Source organism: Tarenaya hassleriana, unplaced genomic scaffold (genome assembly GCF_000463585.1).
Source record: "Tarenaya hassleriana unplaced genomic scaffold, ASM46358v1 Cleome4, whole genome shotgun sequence".
Taxonomy (NCBI): domain Eukaryota; kingdom Viridiplantae; phylum Streptophyta; class Magnoliopsida; order Brassicales; family Cleomaceae; genus Tarenaya; species Tarenaya hassleriana.
Genome location: NW_010966881.1, coordinates 4,390,486 through 4,402,622, shown reverse-complemented (window position 1 = coordinate 4,402,622; position 12,137 = coordinate 4,390,486). Strand labels below are relative to the sequence as shown.

The following is a 12,137-nucleotide window of genomic DNA, read 5'->3' as shown; positions in this document are numbered from 1 at the left end:
ACGAGCTCCGGCGTAGCTCTGACGCTTCTCTCTCCGCCGCAGGTGATGGTGGGAATGGCGGAGTATATTGCGGCCGTAGCCGTGAGGGAAGAGGATTCATCTCAGTCGTTGGATCCCGGAGGCTCGCAAGATTGCTGGAAGAATCAGGACCCTGAGTCTGTGGCTAAGTTCTTGGCTTACTGCGACGGCCTGAGCGAGGGTTCATCGGACGGCTGAACCAGAGGACGAGACATCATCGGTGGGATGATCGGACGGTGGATATGGCGTTTGGGAATAGAACAGCTGAGAGCGCGTGCGACAAGATGGTGTGTCGGATAAATACATGATGATTGATCCTAAGCTGGCGTGGAACATCGTCACATGCTTTGACGACAATGTTTTTTATTCTTTTATTTGATGTTGTGATTTGTTTTTTCGAATTATTGGATGACAAATTGGTCAGAACCACGTATTTTTCGGGTCGAAACAAAAATATATTAACCTAACAATAGTTTTTCGGAGCTGTTCTCACCGGAGGAGTTTTCCAGCAATGGAGGAGGAGAGAGAGCGGAGAGGAGAAGAGAGAGGATGTGATGTCGATTTCTGATTTAGAGTTTCGATAAATCCTTTTTTTTAAAAAAAAAATCAGTTTCCACTTAACCGGTTAAATTAAATGAACCGATTTCAATAACCGAATTGGTGACGTGCAACATATTTTTTGAAGAGTGATGACACATCAGCATGCAACGCTGACGTGGCAGGGTCAATTCCCTTTTCGATGGTAATTGGAAATTTTCAAAACAATCGATGCTGGAAATTGGGAAAATTTGAAATCGGGTGGGAGATTTTGTCAAATTAAAAATTGATGTACTAATTTTACACATTTGGTATAATCTGTGTGGGTTTTTGCCATTTTCCCTAAATTATATAATATCAAACAATCTCTATAGGATTATACAATAAAAGCTTATATAAAGAAATCGGACAATAACATGATCTTAAACAATGAGAACTTTAACATATTTTTCATTTAATAAACGGAAAAAAGGAATTAAAATGTTGTCTTCAAACAGTTGATGCATTGCATCCTCTTCCCACCTGAGATTCTCTCTCTCTCTCCCGACGCCTGTCTTTCTTCACCTCTGCGATTCAAGCAATCTCCGTCGGAGAGAAGCCCTAATCCGATGCAATTCCCTCCTTGATCTCCATCAATGGTTTCGTAATCTTTGCAACAGCCTCGCTGGGGCTTCCGATTCGAGTTCTCCGAAAATGCCGAGCGTGGCGGTGAAGCTCTACAGTGTCTTCTTCAAGTTCCTGTTGAAGCACCGTTTGCAGAACCGGATCCAATCCGCCGCCGGCGAAGACTCCTCGTCTGATCCGTTCGGCGTCACGACCCGACCTGATGAAACCGTCGCCGCTCCGAATCCGTCCTTCACCGATGGCGTCGCCACTAAGGACATTCACATCGATCCCTTAACTTCTCTCTCCGTACGGATCTTCTTACCGGAATCCGCTCTCGCTCCCCCGGAGCCGGATTCCTCCGGGAAGTCGCAAAAGTACCGCCCTAATCATCATCGCCACCTCGCCGGATCAGATCTTCTCGCCAGAAGAAACAGCTACGGCTCGCCGCACATTTCGTCCTCTGCGAAAGAGGAATCGAGAAGGAACAGTTACGATTGCACCACCGACGAGGCTCTTGGCGCGAGATCCTCCGACGTGTACAGAGGATACTCGCCGTCGGCGGCGGGGAACTCCCGGAGACTTCCCGTGATGTTGCAATTTCACGGCGGTGGATGGGTGAGTGGGAGCAACGACTCCGTGGCAAATGATTTCTTCTGCAGAAGAATGGCGAAGCTCTGCGACGTCATTGTTTTGGCCATCGGGTATCGGCTTGCGCCGGAGAACCGGTACCCGGCGGCATACGAGGACGGGCTCAAGGTGTTGAACTGGCTTGGGAAACAGGCGAATTTGGCGGAGTGTAACAAGTCGATTGGAAATTCTCGGCGACTCGGAACGGAGGTGAAGAAAGTGGAGGCTCACAAGCATATAGTGGATGCTTTCGGTGCATCAATGGTGGAGCCTTGGCTTGCAGCTCATGGCGATCCTTCGAGGTATGCAACTATGTCCGATCATTTGCACTGCGTAAGAATTTCTGGGGGACGCGATTCTTGTTTAGCAAATAGTTTAGTCTGCATCGCTTGCTTGTGGTATGAGGATGGTTGACATACAAAAGGGATGATGAAGTGATTCGAGGATTAATATTTGAAGCATCTGTATTGTGTCTGTGTTATTGTGCAAGTGCATGTAGGTTTTCTAGCTGAAAATCCGATCTTTAGCCTTGATTCGTTTACTGAGTGTGTCTTTCTGTTGTTTCCTCTGTGGTCCGCCGATGGTAGGTTTAGAATTGGATCAATGTCGGTCTTTCTTTCTTGTTTAGTTCTCGTAGCTTGCATGTGGAAATGCTTAGCCTTTGGTTATGATTGTTGTTTGTTCCGTTTCCTTGGATGTCTGCAACTCTCGATGCTAATTCATTATAGCTTCTTTCGTCTCTTGACAGTTGACAAGCCTGTGTAGGTTTTATCATGTCTATAAACTTAATATGTGAAAATTGTCACAGAAATTGCCTTCTTCGGGGTCTGTTGTTGTGATTCTTATACATTTTGTCTATTGACGTAAAGGATGACATTGTACTGCTAGTCATTGATTTCTGGTCTTGTTGGGCTGAACACAACATTAAGAATAATTCCGACCCATTTCTTCCAGGAATCTCCTAAGACCAAGTAGATAGACTTAGCATGTCTATGATTCAGATCATGAAATATATGCTTCATATGTCAAATACAGACGTCTCTCCAGCTTCTTGGGATTGTTCCCTTCGTGTCCTTCAATTCTAGCGCATGCTGGGTAGGAAAGTAGAGACCAGATCACCTGGAATAACTCTTATCCTTTTGACCTCTAAGAACTTCGAATGATTTAAGGGATCAGATATTAGCAGAACATGTTTAGTAATATTTTCTTTTTACACATCAGTTGTTTGAAATATGTGCTTCTATAGTACGCTTAGAACATTTATCAGCTTTAAATATATTGCTTTCATGTGTTTCAAAGGACCAACCCATTTCGTATCCCCATCTAGTGGGGTTGATGGAGAAGGGAATATATTAGGCCACCTTACCCCTACATTTTTTATGTAGAGAGGTGGATTTGAACCCGCGACCTCAGACCCCACGGTAAATGGTTTTACCGCTAAGCCAAGTCGGCCTTTCTGCTTTCATGTGTTTCAATTGAACAATTTTTTTTGGATGAGTGTGTTATCCTTTTGGTTTCTAGGATCTTCCGAGGACAAAACAGTTGATCCCAGCTGAGTATTAGGACCAAGTATACCTTGATTATTGTTTTGTTTCTTGGAACAACAAACCTTTTCTTTTTCAAATCTTCGTGGTCGTTGCTTTTGCACGTGGTTCAAGTGACATCACGTTCACTGACCTCTTCTGTCATTTGTCTTGTTTGAACTCACTCTCAGATGTGTGCTTCTCGGGGTGAGTTGTGGTGCCAACATAGCGGATTATGTAGCGCGCAAAGCTGTTGAAGCAGGCCGGCGTCTAGACCCTGTTAAGGTCGTGGCTCAAGTTCTGATGTACCCGTTCTTCATCGGGAGTGTCCCAACCCGATCTGAGATCAAACTCGCAAATTCCTACTTCTACGACAAACCCATGTGCATTCTAGCGTGGAAGCTCTTCTTGCCTGAGGAAGAATTCAGCCTGGACCACCCGGCCGCCAACCCACTCGTTCCTAATCGAGGCCCACCGCTCAAACTGATGCCACCAACCCTAACCATAGTTGCGGAGCACGACTGGATGAGGGACCGGGCCATCGCCTACTCCGAGGAGCTGAGGAAGGTAAATGTAGACGCTCCTGTGTTAGAGTACAAAGACGGGGTTCATGAATTTGCCACTCTGGACATTCTTCTGAGAACGCCACAGGCTCAAGCCTGTGCAGAAGACATCGCCATCTGGGTCAAGAAGTACATCTCATTCCGTGGCCACGAGTTCTCGTACTAAAGCTAATCCCGCAAAGGTACAAAGGGCAAATGGCCTGACCAGAAAACCGACAAGGCACGAGAACAGAACAGAAGGGGTGGATCAGGCAAATCTGGTTTTCCGACAGGTTTCTCTTACTAGCTCCGGCAAAGGAGGAGGGCAAAAGGGGTAATCGGAAAACCGGAATTTTTCCGGCCGTTAAGGTCTTTGCTTGCCCGTTTTGTGCAGTTCTCTGTGGAAGCGGTTAATGTTGTTCTGGTGAGATGAAGTCTCTAGCCTGTTGTATCAGGAGGATTTTGATTTTCTCTCTTCTTTTCTTCTTTCTTTTTTTGTGAATTACTTGCCAAACTGTACTTTCTCCATTTATACACGGCTTATGTTTTTTTTTTTTGTAGATTTGATTCAATCTAATGGTCTCTAAAGATCCATCCACTCGATTGGTCCAAGGTTTTTGCGTTTAGGTAAAAGCGTATATGTAAATATAGAATCAGTTTAAAATTCTTAGTTGTATCTTCTTATATACCTTTTTCTGATTTTTTTTAAAATTTAAAATTTAAGATTTTTCTTTGTTTTTTTCATTTTCATGCCTTACTAAACAACCATTTTTACAGGAAAAACGGAGGGTGTCTAATTTATTTTCCATTTACAAAAAAGAAAAAGAAAAATATAACTAATGGGCTTTTAATTTATGTTTTCTCCTCCTCTTGTGTGTCCATGATCCCATTTCCACGCTAACTTCATCTTCCACTCTCCCAAAACCTTCCTTCTCCTTCTCCCACATTAAACGCTGCGTTTTGTAATCCCTTAAATTCTCCAAAACCCAATCCCTAAGACCCGTATCCCTCACCTCACAGAACCTCTCGGCCCAGTCGGGCGGTTCAACGGGTCGGGTCCCCAACCCGGGAGCTCGATCCTTCGACCCGATATTCTCTTCCTCTTGCCAATCCGCCACGTAAGTCGCCACCCTCCGACGAAACTTCTCCTTGAAAACCTCCCACACCTGGTATTTGTAGTGGTTAATTACCATCATACCCATGTCCACGTCGGCAAACTCGACGCCGTCTCGGAGGTGGAAATGGTGAACCGCGTTTATCAGCGTCGCGTTCAGCGATTCCGGCCGCACTATGCTCTTGTGCCGCTCCGGCAAAGCCATCCGACACGTGTACCCTACCGTCACTCCTCCCCGCGGCTGGTCTCTCAGACCCGATGGCCCGAAACTGTGACACGATGTCCGGAGCTCTCCGATTTCGCCGGAGGCAGAGTAGTTTCTTATGATGTCCGGTAAAGTTAACCTCGATGGTAAGTAGAAGAACTCGTCGACGTCGATGAACGCGACCCAATCGCAATCGCTGCGTGCCCGGATCGCGCAATGGGCGAATCCAGCTTCCTGGGTCTTGATCCATGGCCATAGATGCCTCGAGATGTTGTAGCCGAGCTTTTCAAGGTTCTCGATCTCGGAGATTATGTCGTCGTCGCTGTTGTTATCGTAGATGAACCACCGTTGAACGCCGATTCGGGCGTGGTACATCACCCACTCTCTTAAGAACGCGGCCGCGTTTCGCGTCATGGTGCAAGCGCACATATTAAAAGGTCTACTCTGGGTCGGATCTTTGACCCGACCCGGAAATCGATCCGGGTGGGCCGTGGAGGGAAGCAATCCACCTCCTTTGATTCTGATCGAGACTTTGACCGGTTCTTGGGTCGATCGTGGGCCGTCCAATACACTGAGGGGCGTTCTGCACCGTACGATCTCCTGGGCCGCCGAGATGAGCTCAGATCTAAGCAACTGATTGGGCTTCGTGAAATCCCAGCCGTACACGCACTCGTACCTTGACACGTCAGCGACTTTTCCTGGCCGTAGATTAAGCCCCTTCACGAAGACCACCGTGGAGTTGTCGTAGTCGATCACGGCGTCGAAAACAAGCAGGTCCCACTCATGCGTGGGTCCTGCCAGGAGGCGAACGTCCGCCGTCGATCTCGGAACGACGAGCGATACGGAGTGGCCACGTGGCGTTTCTGGGCACCGTACGACCTGGCCACCGAGACCATCGTTTTCCACCGCGGAGGGAGGTTTCTTCAGCTGGGATGAATCGGCGGCGGCGGAGAAAACGCAGAGCAGGTCCTCTTTGGAAAATAACCGAGCGGATGGAGGGTATTTTAGGAAAACCAGTGTTTGGTCGGGAAGCTTAACCGCTTCACGGATTGAGACCACCGTCGCCGGCGCGTTAGAGTTGCCCGAAATCACCCGCGACGCCGGTGAACGCAACGCCGACCGTACAACCGGATGGAACTTTCCTGATGGACGAACAAATAAATAAAAAAAAATTAACAACGGAAGTTTCGAATTTTTTTTCTCGAAATAACCGTCAGGGTTTAAGGGAAGAAAATGGAAATTTTACAGTTACGGTTACCTCTGAAGAAGAAGGAGCCAGAGAAGACGACGAATGAGATGATGAACAGAACGACGCACCAGAAGAACCTGCTCCATGAAACGACGTCGCCTCCGCCACCGCGCTTCCGACGGTTCTTCATCTCCAACGCCGGCGAAGGCGACACGAGGGGGGGAAAAGGAGAAAACCAGAAGTGGTTTTCCGGGCAAAACAGCACGGGATTAGGCGAGACCAAAGGTTTCTTCTTCGACGGGGGATTAACTCGACGATCCGAAGAAGTTTAGAATATCTAATTATACCTTTTTTTTATTTGGGTTTGTGGTATTATTCTCTTATCTAATTTATCATTTTTGTTTTTTAGCAAAAAGAAAATTGGGATCAACCTTTCTTTTTGGGTTTAGGTCTCTTGGGTGCTCGAAACCTCTCAAGGAAAATCGCGAACTTAGAGGAACGAGAAAAAGACGGCTGCATCATCAAACCACCCATCCGGCCGGTTATATATTTGTGTGCGTATATATATTTAAATATTCTTTATATGATATATTCTGAAGAATATAGATTTTTTATCTTATTAATATAGTTGAATCTAAAATTTTCATTTCATGGAATATTAATTTTAGAAAAAAAAATCGATTTATTTACTGTGGTATGTATATTTTTTTTTCTAAAATATAGAAATTTTCTAAAAAAGAAACGATCAGAATATATAATTTTTATAAAAAAAAAGAAACTAAATATTTTAAATTTTCGATCCGAAACGCTTGGACCTTTTGATTACATTTGAATCTTTCCATAATTAATAAATACGAAAGTTTTGTATTCGAGTATTTAAACGCCCAATATTTATATCCATTAATACGGTATTTCACATTCATAAGTGTTTTTTTAAAGTTATAAGTGAAACAGACATAGTTTATACTATTTTACACTCTAAATACAAAGAAAACAACAGAATGCTGTGTTGTAAACATGGAGATTGTTTTCTGTGCTTATCTTTCTTGAGTTCTATGAAAGATTTGGACGTGTGAAAATATTCTAATGTACAAAATTAACTCTCATATCATTCCAAGTATAATAAATGTCTATTGAATACAACAATAAACATGCTAAGAGATTTTAATTAATAGAATATTAAATTTTGGAAAATATAAATTTATTATGGAGTATATATGTGCGTGTGAAAGCGGAGAAAAATAAAGAAGAAGAAAGATTCGGATGCCTTGCGTGTCTATTTCAATCAATCCTAATTCTTGAGTAAGTGCTTTAAGTAACTTCAATTTTGCTTTTCGCTCAAAGCCATGATCCGAGCATTGTCCTGTCGTTGACTAGAGTGGACCGGCACCCAGACTTTAGTGGGACCCACTATGAGATTTGGCTCTTCCACGTCATCCCACGTGTTCGCTACGTCGTCGTTTCAGTCATCGAGAAGAAACATATCTGTACAAAAGCCCAGCCCAAAACATTTCGAGTTTGTCAGGCTCGAAATCGCGATCGTCCTCGTCGTTGTCGTCTTCTTCGCCCGGTGGTTACCGGAGAAGAAATGTGGGCGATTCAGAGGACAATTTGCAGGAGAATCCATGGAATAGTTGATGTTACTGTTCCAAAACTCTCAAGCTTCTCTGTAGTGTCGCCCAAGAACGTAAGTTTCCTTTTTATTTGTGGGGGGGTTTTGTCCCTTTTAACCTTTCCTCCCTTTCTCTTCTGCATCGGCTTCTCATGCTTCAGTTTTCTGCAATTCGTTGTTTTGTTGGCTTATTTGTTGGATTAGTTATATAATTGGTCGTATTTCGTGACGAATTAGCTAACAAACTGATAGATTTTATCGACTCCCATTTTGTTCGCATCCTTTTTTCTGTATTCTGAAATCGAGGAATCCAATTTTTGTCCAGCTTTCCTGTTCGGCGTTTATTCAAGTGTTGGATTATGGGGTTTCTTTATCTGCTGCTCCAATATATTGATTTGATTGTGTTGATTCTGTGTAGATAGATTTTAGTATTTACTGAAGCGCATGATGATTTGTGCTTAGAGCTATAAAGCTAAGTTACATATCTGCAAAAACTAATACAGATTTCTGAATCCCAACAAGAACCCATGTTTTTCTTTTGCGGTGATTTTTGGGATATCGTTGGAATCTGATGTGTTGAGTCTTTTGTTTAAAGGTGGAGGTGGAGTATGCAGATGGGAGCAAGTTCATTTTTTCTGCTGAGTTTCTGAGGATCCACAGTCCAGCTGCTGACGGCAAGGTCAGATCAATTGGAGGCGAGAAGGTATTTATCTTTTCATGATTCCTGTGTCCAATGACTAGACTGGTTTCGCAATGTTATGTCCCACGAGTGCGGACTCTCTGGAATTTATGTACATTTTTCGCAATAATGACGGGTAAGCGCTAGTAGGCATAGTTCGGTAACATAATTTCGGAGAAGTTAGAAAATGAGATAGCTTGAAGAGGTCCATTCCAGAGCTTGTTTACTGCAGTGTGGGAACTCATTTACAGTGTTCAGTTGATATTATGACTACTAGCTGGGCCGATTTTTTTGATGAAAATGCCATATTTTCTAATGCAAGGATGTGATTTCTGCAGATCAGGCTGCACTAACATTGAGTGACAAGCTTTTGTTTCTTGACCAACTGACCTATGATGCTAACGTGTTGTTCGTATGACTTACTTAAGCGTTGCTAGACGCGTACTGGGAAAAAAATGCCGTCTTGAAAGAATAAGAACTACAAGGATGTAACTTTTGGGGATGAGGAGGATATATTACAGTATTGAGTCTTGTTGTTTTCTTGGGCTTTTTGCATATTTCATCAACTAAGCAAATATCACGAGTACTTGTTTGTTGTTCTTCTGGCCAGTTACATTCGGGTGATGTCATTTCTTCACTTGTAGTTAGTAGTTACACACATTGTTTCTTAATCAGGTGATAGCTGGACGGCGATATGTGGGCATCATGTCTGCAGAGCCAGTGGGAAACTATGGGGTAAGGTACTTACAAATTCCACGAGATAGTAGTGCCGTGCATGCCTAGGATGTGGTATTTCCCGTCTTCTCGTTCATTCGTAACTTTTGATTGGAGGCTAATTTTTGTGGTTCAGGTTAGTTTTCGATGATCTGCACAGGACGGGGATATACCCGTGGGATTACTTCCACGAGCTCGGGAGCAACAAGTTTGCCCTCATGAGAAACTACATAAAGACGCTGAAAAAACACGGTCTGATCCGTGATCCACCTCCAAGAAGAAGATGATTCTGATATTTTCCAGACAAAACAGAGACTGAAAGCTAAATTCTGCCCTGCTTTGGTTGGTTCCTTTGATCCTTGGAAGCTTTTTTTTAATTTTTATGTGCACTACTTGTCTGTAACCTTGTCGAGTATCAGTTAAATAAAAATTGTCTGAAAGTTTTAGGCTTCCTCTCTCTCTCTCAACCTTCCGGGGGCTTTGTAATTTCATGTTCAGTGAAGAAGTAGGAGCCACTTTTCTTTAATGTTTCACGGATTACATATCAATAATCTTCATATCTTCACCCAAACGCCATCCTTCTTCTCCAGTTTCAATACCCACATGACCAAATCTCGATACCCACGTCACAAATTCTCATCCCATCATCGTTATTACCAACCATCATCCCCATGATCTTAGCTTCAATTCCCCTTTTGCCTTGACCTTGGCCTTGGTCGGTTGCAAGCATGCAAATGTTTTTATAAAGACAATACTCAGCAAAGCATAGAAGAGTAAGTACTATGTAGGGGGGGATATTACCAGGTTTTATTGCTTAGCTGCAAGAAATTTTCAGCAAAGTACACCAACAGAACACATCTCTATGCGGAGGAAAATGCAAACGTTTGGGCGCTAATGACCGCAACAGCAGCAATACAAGAATGGATGAGATTGCAACTCCTTACAGATTATTAGCTTGAAGCATTGCGAATGGTGGTGAGTTCCCAACATGAATTCAAGACAGTTGAAGTTGCTTGATGTGTGCGATCTGCTTGCCTGGGTTCAATCCCTTTGGACAGGCACGGGCACAGTTCAATATAGTATGGCAACGGTACAGCTTGAACTCGTCGTTGATAGCATCCAGTCTTTCCTTAGTGTACTCATCACGGCTGTCGCTTATCCACCTGCATACAATGAAAGATAAACAAATTACTACTACACACTGAAAGGTTAGAACTTTTTGTAAAAACTTTATATTGATGGTTTTCGATAACTTTATGAAAACTCACCAAAAACTGGATACGGTTTTTGCATAATTCACACAATTCGAAATTAATATACATATTGAATAAGAATTATACCTGAATCCATTTTGCAGCGGAATAACTTTGAAGAACAGGTCGGTAAATCGGTTTTTCTCTCCTTTCCCCCTTACTTTGATAATTTTTCTGATGGATGAAAAATGTGAATCAAGATCCTATATTTATAGGGTAAGGAAAGATGGTTTACCATGAACACCAATGGACATTCAAACTTAATTAGCTCATATCCATCAATGAGCTCAAACTAATATGAAGTCCAAAACCCAAAATTCCATGGGTCAATTTTATATTTCCAACACTTTTAACTGATGTTAATGATGCCTTATTTCACATTCTTTAGCTGCCCATTCAAAATCATGAAACTAGTTGGTTTTGAAAAAGGGATGGGGGGGTAAGTTTTGAACGTTCCTTCACACTGAAGGGACAAAACAAAAGTAAACAAGAACAAAAGCAGAACCCATCAACATCTTTTAAGCCAGTGAGATACAATGCCTCATAAAGACCATTGCTCTGTCTGGACCAGAAATCCAGCATCTTTGCGACAATAATCCATATGGAAAACCCTATTATTCCAGTGAATAAGTGAACTTATATAAACAAAATCCTTAGTTCTCGAGCAAAGCCCACCATTTCTAGTCCTACAACTTGCAAACCGATCCTTGTCTATCACTCCTAGACAAATATTTGGCATATTAGCCAACTTTCTTTGTTTTCCACAATCAATTCACTAATCAATCAGAGGTCATATAAATCAGCCAAGGCTCTCAAGCAAATGATTAGCACGGGAACTCGAGTCATAAAGAAACCCTTTTTACGCAATCCATGAACAGACCTATTGGCGTGAAGTAAAGCGGCGGGGCCGAGGTAGGACTCAGGATTCCACCAGTAGCTAGGGCAGGATGTGCTGCAGCAAGCGCACAGAATACACTCATACATCCCGTCAAGCTTAGCCCTGTCCTTCTTGCTCTGCAAAATCTCCTTCCCAGGAACCTCCGGCGGGCTCTTCCTCTTCAACCACGGTTCGATACTCTTGTACTGGTTGTAGAAGTTCGTCATATCCACAACCAGATCCTTAATCACGAACATATGCGGCAACGGCGTGATGGTCGTCGGCGACGATCCAGATTCAATCTTCGTGAGGCACGCGAGACCGTTGCATCCGTCGATGTTCATCGCGCACGAACCGCAGATCCCTTCCCGGCACGAGCGACGGAAAGTGATCGATGGATCGATCTCGTTCTTAATCTTAATCAGCGCATCGAGAACCATCGGGCCACACTCCTTGAGATCGATCTGATAATCCTCAAGCTGAGGCTTCGAGGGATTATCCGGGTTCCATCGGTAGATCTGGAAAGTCTTCATCTTAGATCCTCCTCCGCCGGTCGCGGCCTTCGGTTCAACCTTTTGCGCCTCCGTTTCCGACGCCATCCACCGCGACTGAATCAGACGCGCCGCCGCGGATAACCTCGC

General features: G+C 43.7%; 4 protein-coding genes across 7 annotated transcripts in view; 2 read left to right on the top strand and 2 right to left on the bottom strand.

Moving 5' to 3' along the window:
• The first annotated feature begins 1,034 nt into the window (after positions 1 to 1,034).
• Positions 1,035 to 4,413, top strand: LOC104823965 (probable carboxylesterase 11). The gene is made up of 2 exons (XM_010555786.1): positions 1,035 to 2,090; positions 3,503 to 4,413. Exons 1-2 carry the CDS (start codon positions 1,249 to 1,251, stop codon positions 4,038 to 4,040), a joined length of 1,380 nt encoding a protein of 459 aa, XP_010554088.1. The 5' UTR covers positions 1,035 to 1,248; the 3' UTR covers positions 4,041 to 4,413.
• Positions 4,414 to 4,564: 151 nt separating this feature from the next.
• Positions 4,565 to 6,873, bottom strand: LOC104823964 (glycosyltransferase family 92 protein RCOM_0530710-like). Its single transcript, XM_010555785.1, has 2 exons — positions 6,431 to 6,873; positions 4,565 to 6,314 (listed from the first exon to the last, which is right to left on the bottom strand). The coding sequence occupies exons 1-2, from the start codon at positions 6,549 to 6,551 to the stop codon at positions 4,690 to 4,692; spliced, it is 1,746 nt and encodes a 581-aa protein (XP_010554087.1). The 5' UTR covers positions 6,552 to 6,873; the 3' UTR covers positions 4,565 to 4,689.
• A 997-nt stretch (positions 6,874 to 7,870) lies between these two features.
• Positions 7,871 to 9,819, top strand: LOC104823962. Of its 2 annotated transcripts, none has more exons than XM_010555780.1 (4): positions 7,871 to 8,048; positions 8,569 to 8,676; positions 9,328 to 9,392; positions 9,503 to 9,819. In XM_010555780.1, the coding sequence occupies exons 1-4, from the start codon at positions 7,950 to 7,952 to the stop codon at positions 9,651 to 9,653; spliced, it is 423 nt and encodes a 140-aa protein (XP_010554082.1). In that variant the 5' UTR covers positions 7,871 to 7,949; the 3' UTR covers positions 9,654 to 9,819. The 2 variants fall into 2 exon arrangements, with proteins under 2 accessions (XP_010554082.1, XP_010554084.1); XM_010555782.1 differs by having other exon boundaries at positions 9,328 to 9,387; positions 9,503 to 9,605.
• The window catches only part of LOC104824570 (succinate dehydrogenase [ubiquinone] iron-sulfur subunit 2, mitochondrial), an 8,085-nt gene continuing 5,712 nt past the window's right edge, over positions 9,765 to 12,137 (bottom strand). The window contains exons 2-4 of one of the 3 annotated variants that reach the window (XM_019203738.1): positions 11,500 to 12,132; positions 10,707 to 10,793; positions 9,765 to 10,529 (exon numbers count right to left, since the gene is read on the bottom strand). In XM_019203738.1, coding sequence (XP_019059283.1) covers positions 10,361 to 10,529; positions 10,707 to 10,793; positions 11,500 to 12,132 — 889 coding nt within the window. In that variant the 3' untranslated portion in view covers positions 9,765 to 10,360. The remainder of the gene's footprint in view (positions 10,530 to 10,706; positions 10,794 to 11,499; positions 12,133 to 12,137) is intronic. The other 2 variants (XM_019203740.1, XM_019203736.1) reach the window with 2 other exon arrangements.

Excerpts from the sequence above, each read along its gene's own strand:
- LOC104823965 (XM_010555786.1), top strand. The coding sequence starts at position 1,249 with ATGCCGAGCGTGGCGGTGAAGCTCTACAGTGTCTTCTTCAAGTTCCTG. Across the intron at positions 2,091-3,502 it reads GCTCATGGCGATCCTTCGAG|ATGTGTGCTTCTCGGGGTGA; the intron begins GTATGCAACTAT and ends ACTCACTCTCAG.
- LOC104823964 (XM_010555785.1), bottom strand. The coding sequence starts at position 6,551 with ATGAAGAACCGTCGGAAGCGCGGTGGCGGAGGCGACGTCGTTTCATGG. Across the intron at positions 6,315-6,430 it reads TGGCTCCTTCTTCTTCAGAG|GAAAGTTCCATCCGGTTGTA; the intron begins GTAACCGTAACT and ends TTCGTCCATCAG.
- LOC104823962 (XM_010555780.1), top strand. The coding sequence starts at position 7,950 with ATGTGGGCGATTCAGAGGACAATTTGCAGGAGAATCCATGGAATAGTT. Across the intron at positions 8,677-9,327 it reads GATCAATTGGAGGCGAGAAG|GTGATAGCTGGACGGCGATA; the intron begins GTATTTATCTTT and ends TTTCTTAATCAG. Across the intron at positions 9,393-9,502 it reads GTGGGAAACTATGGGGTAAG|GTTAGTTTTCGATGATCTGC; the intron begins GTACTTACAAAT and ends TTTGTGGTTCAG.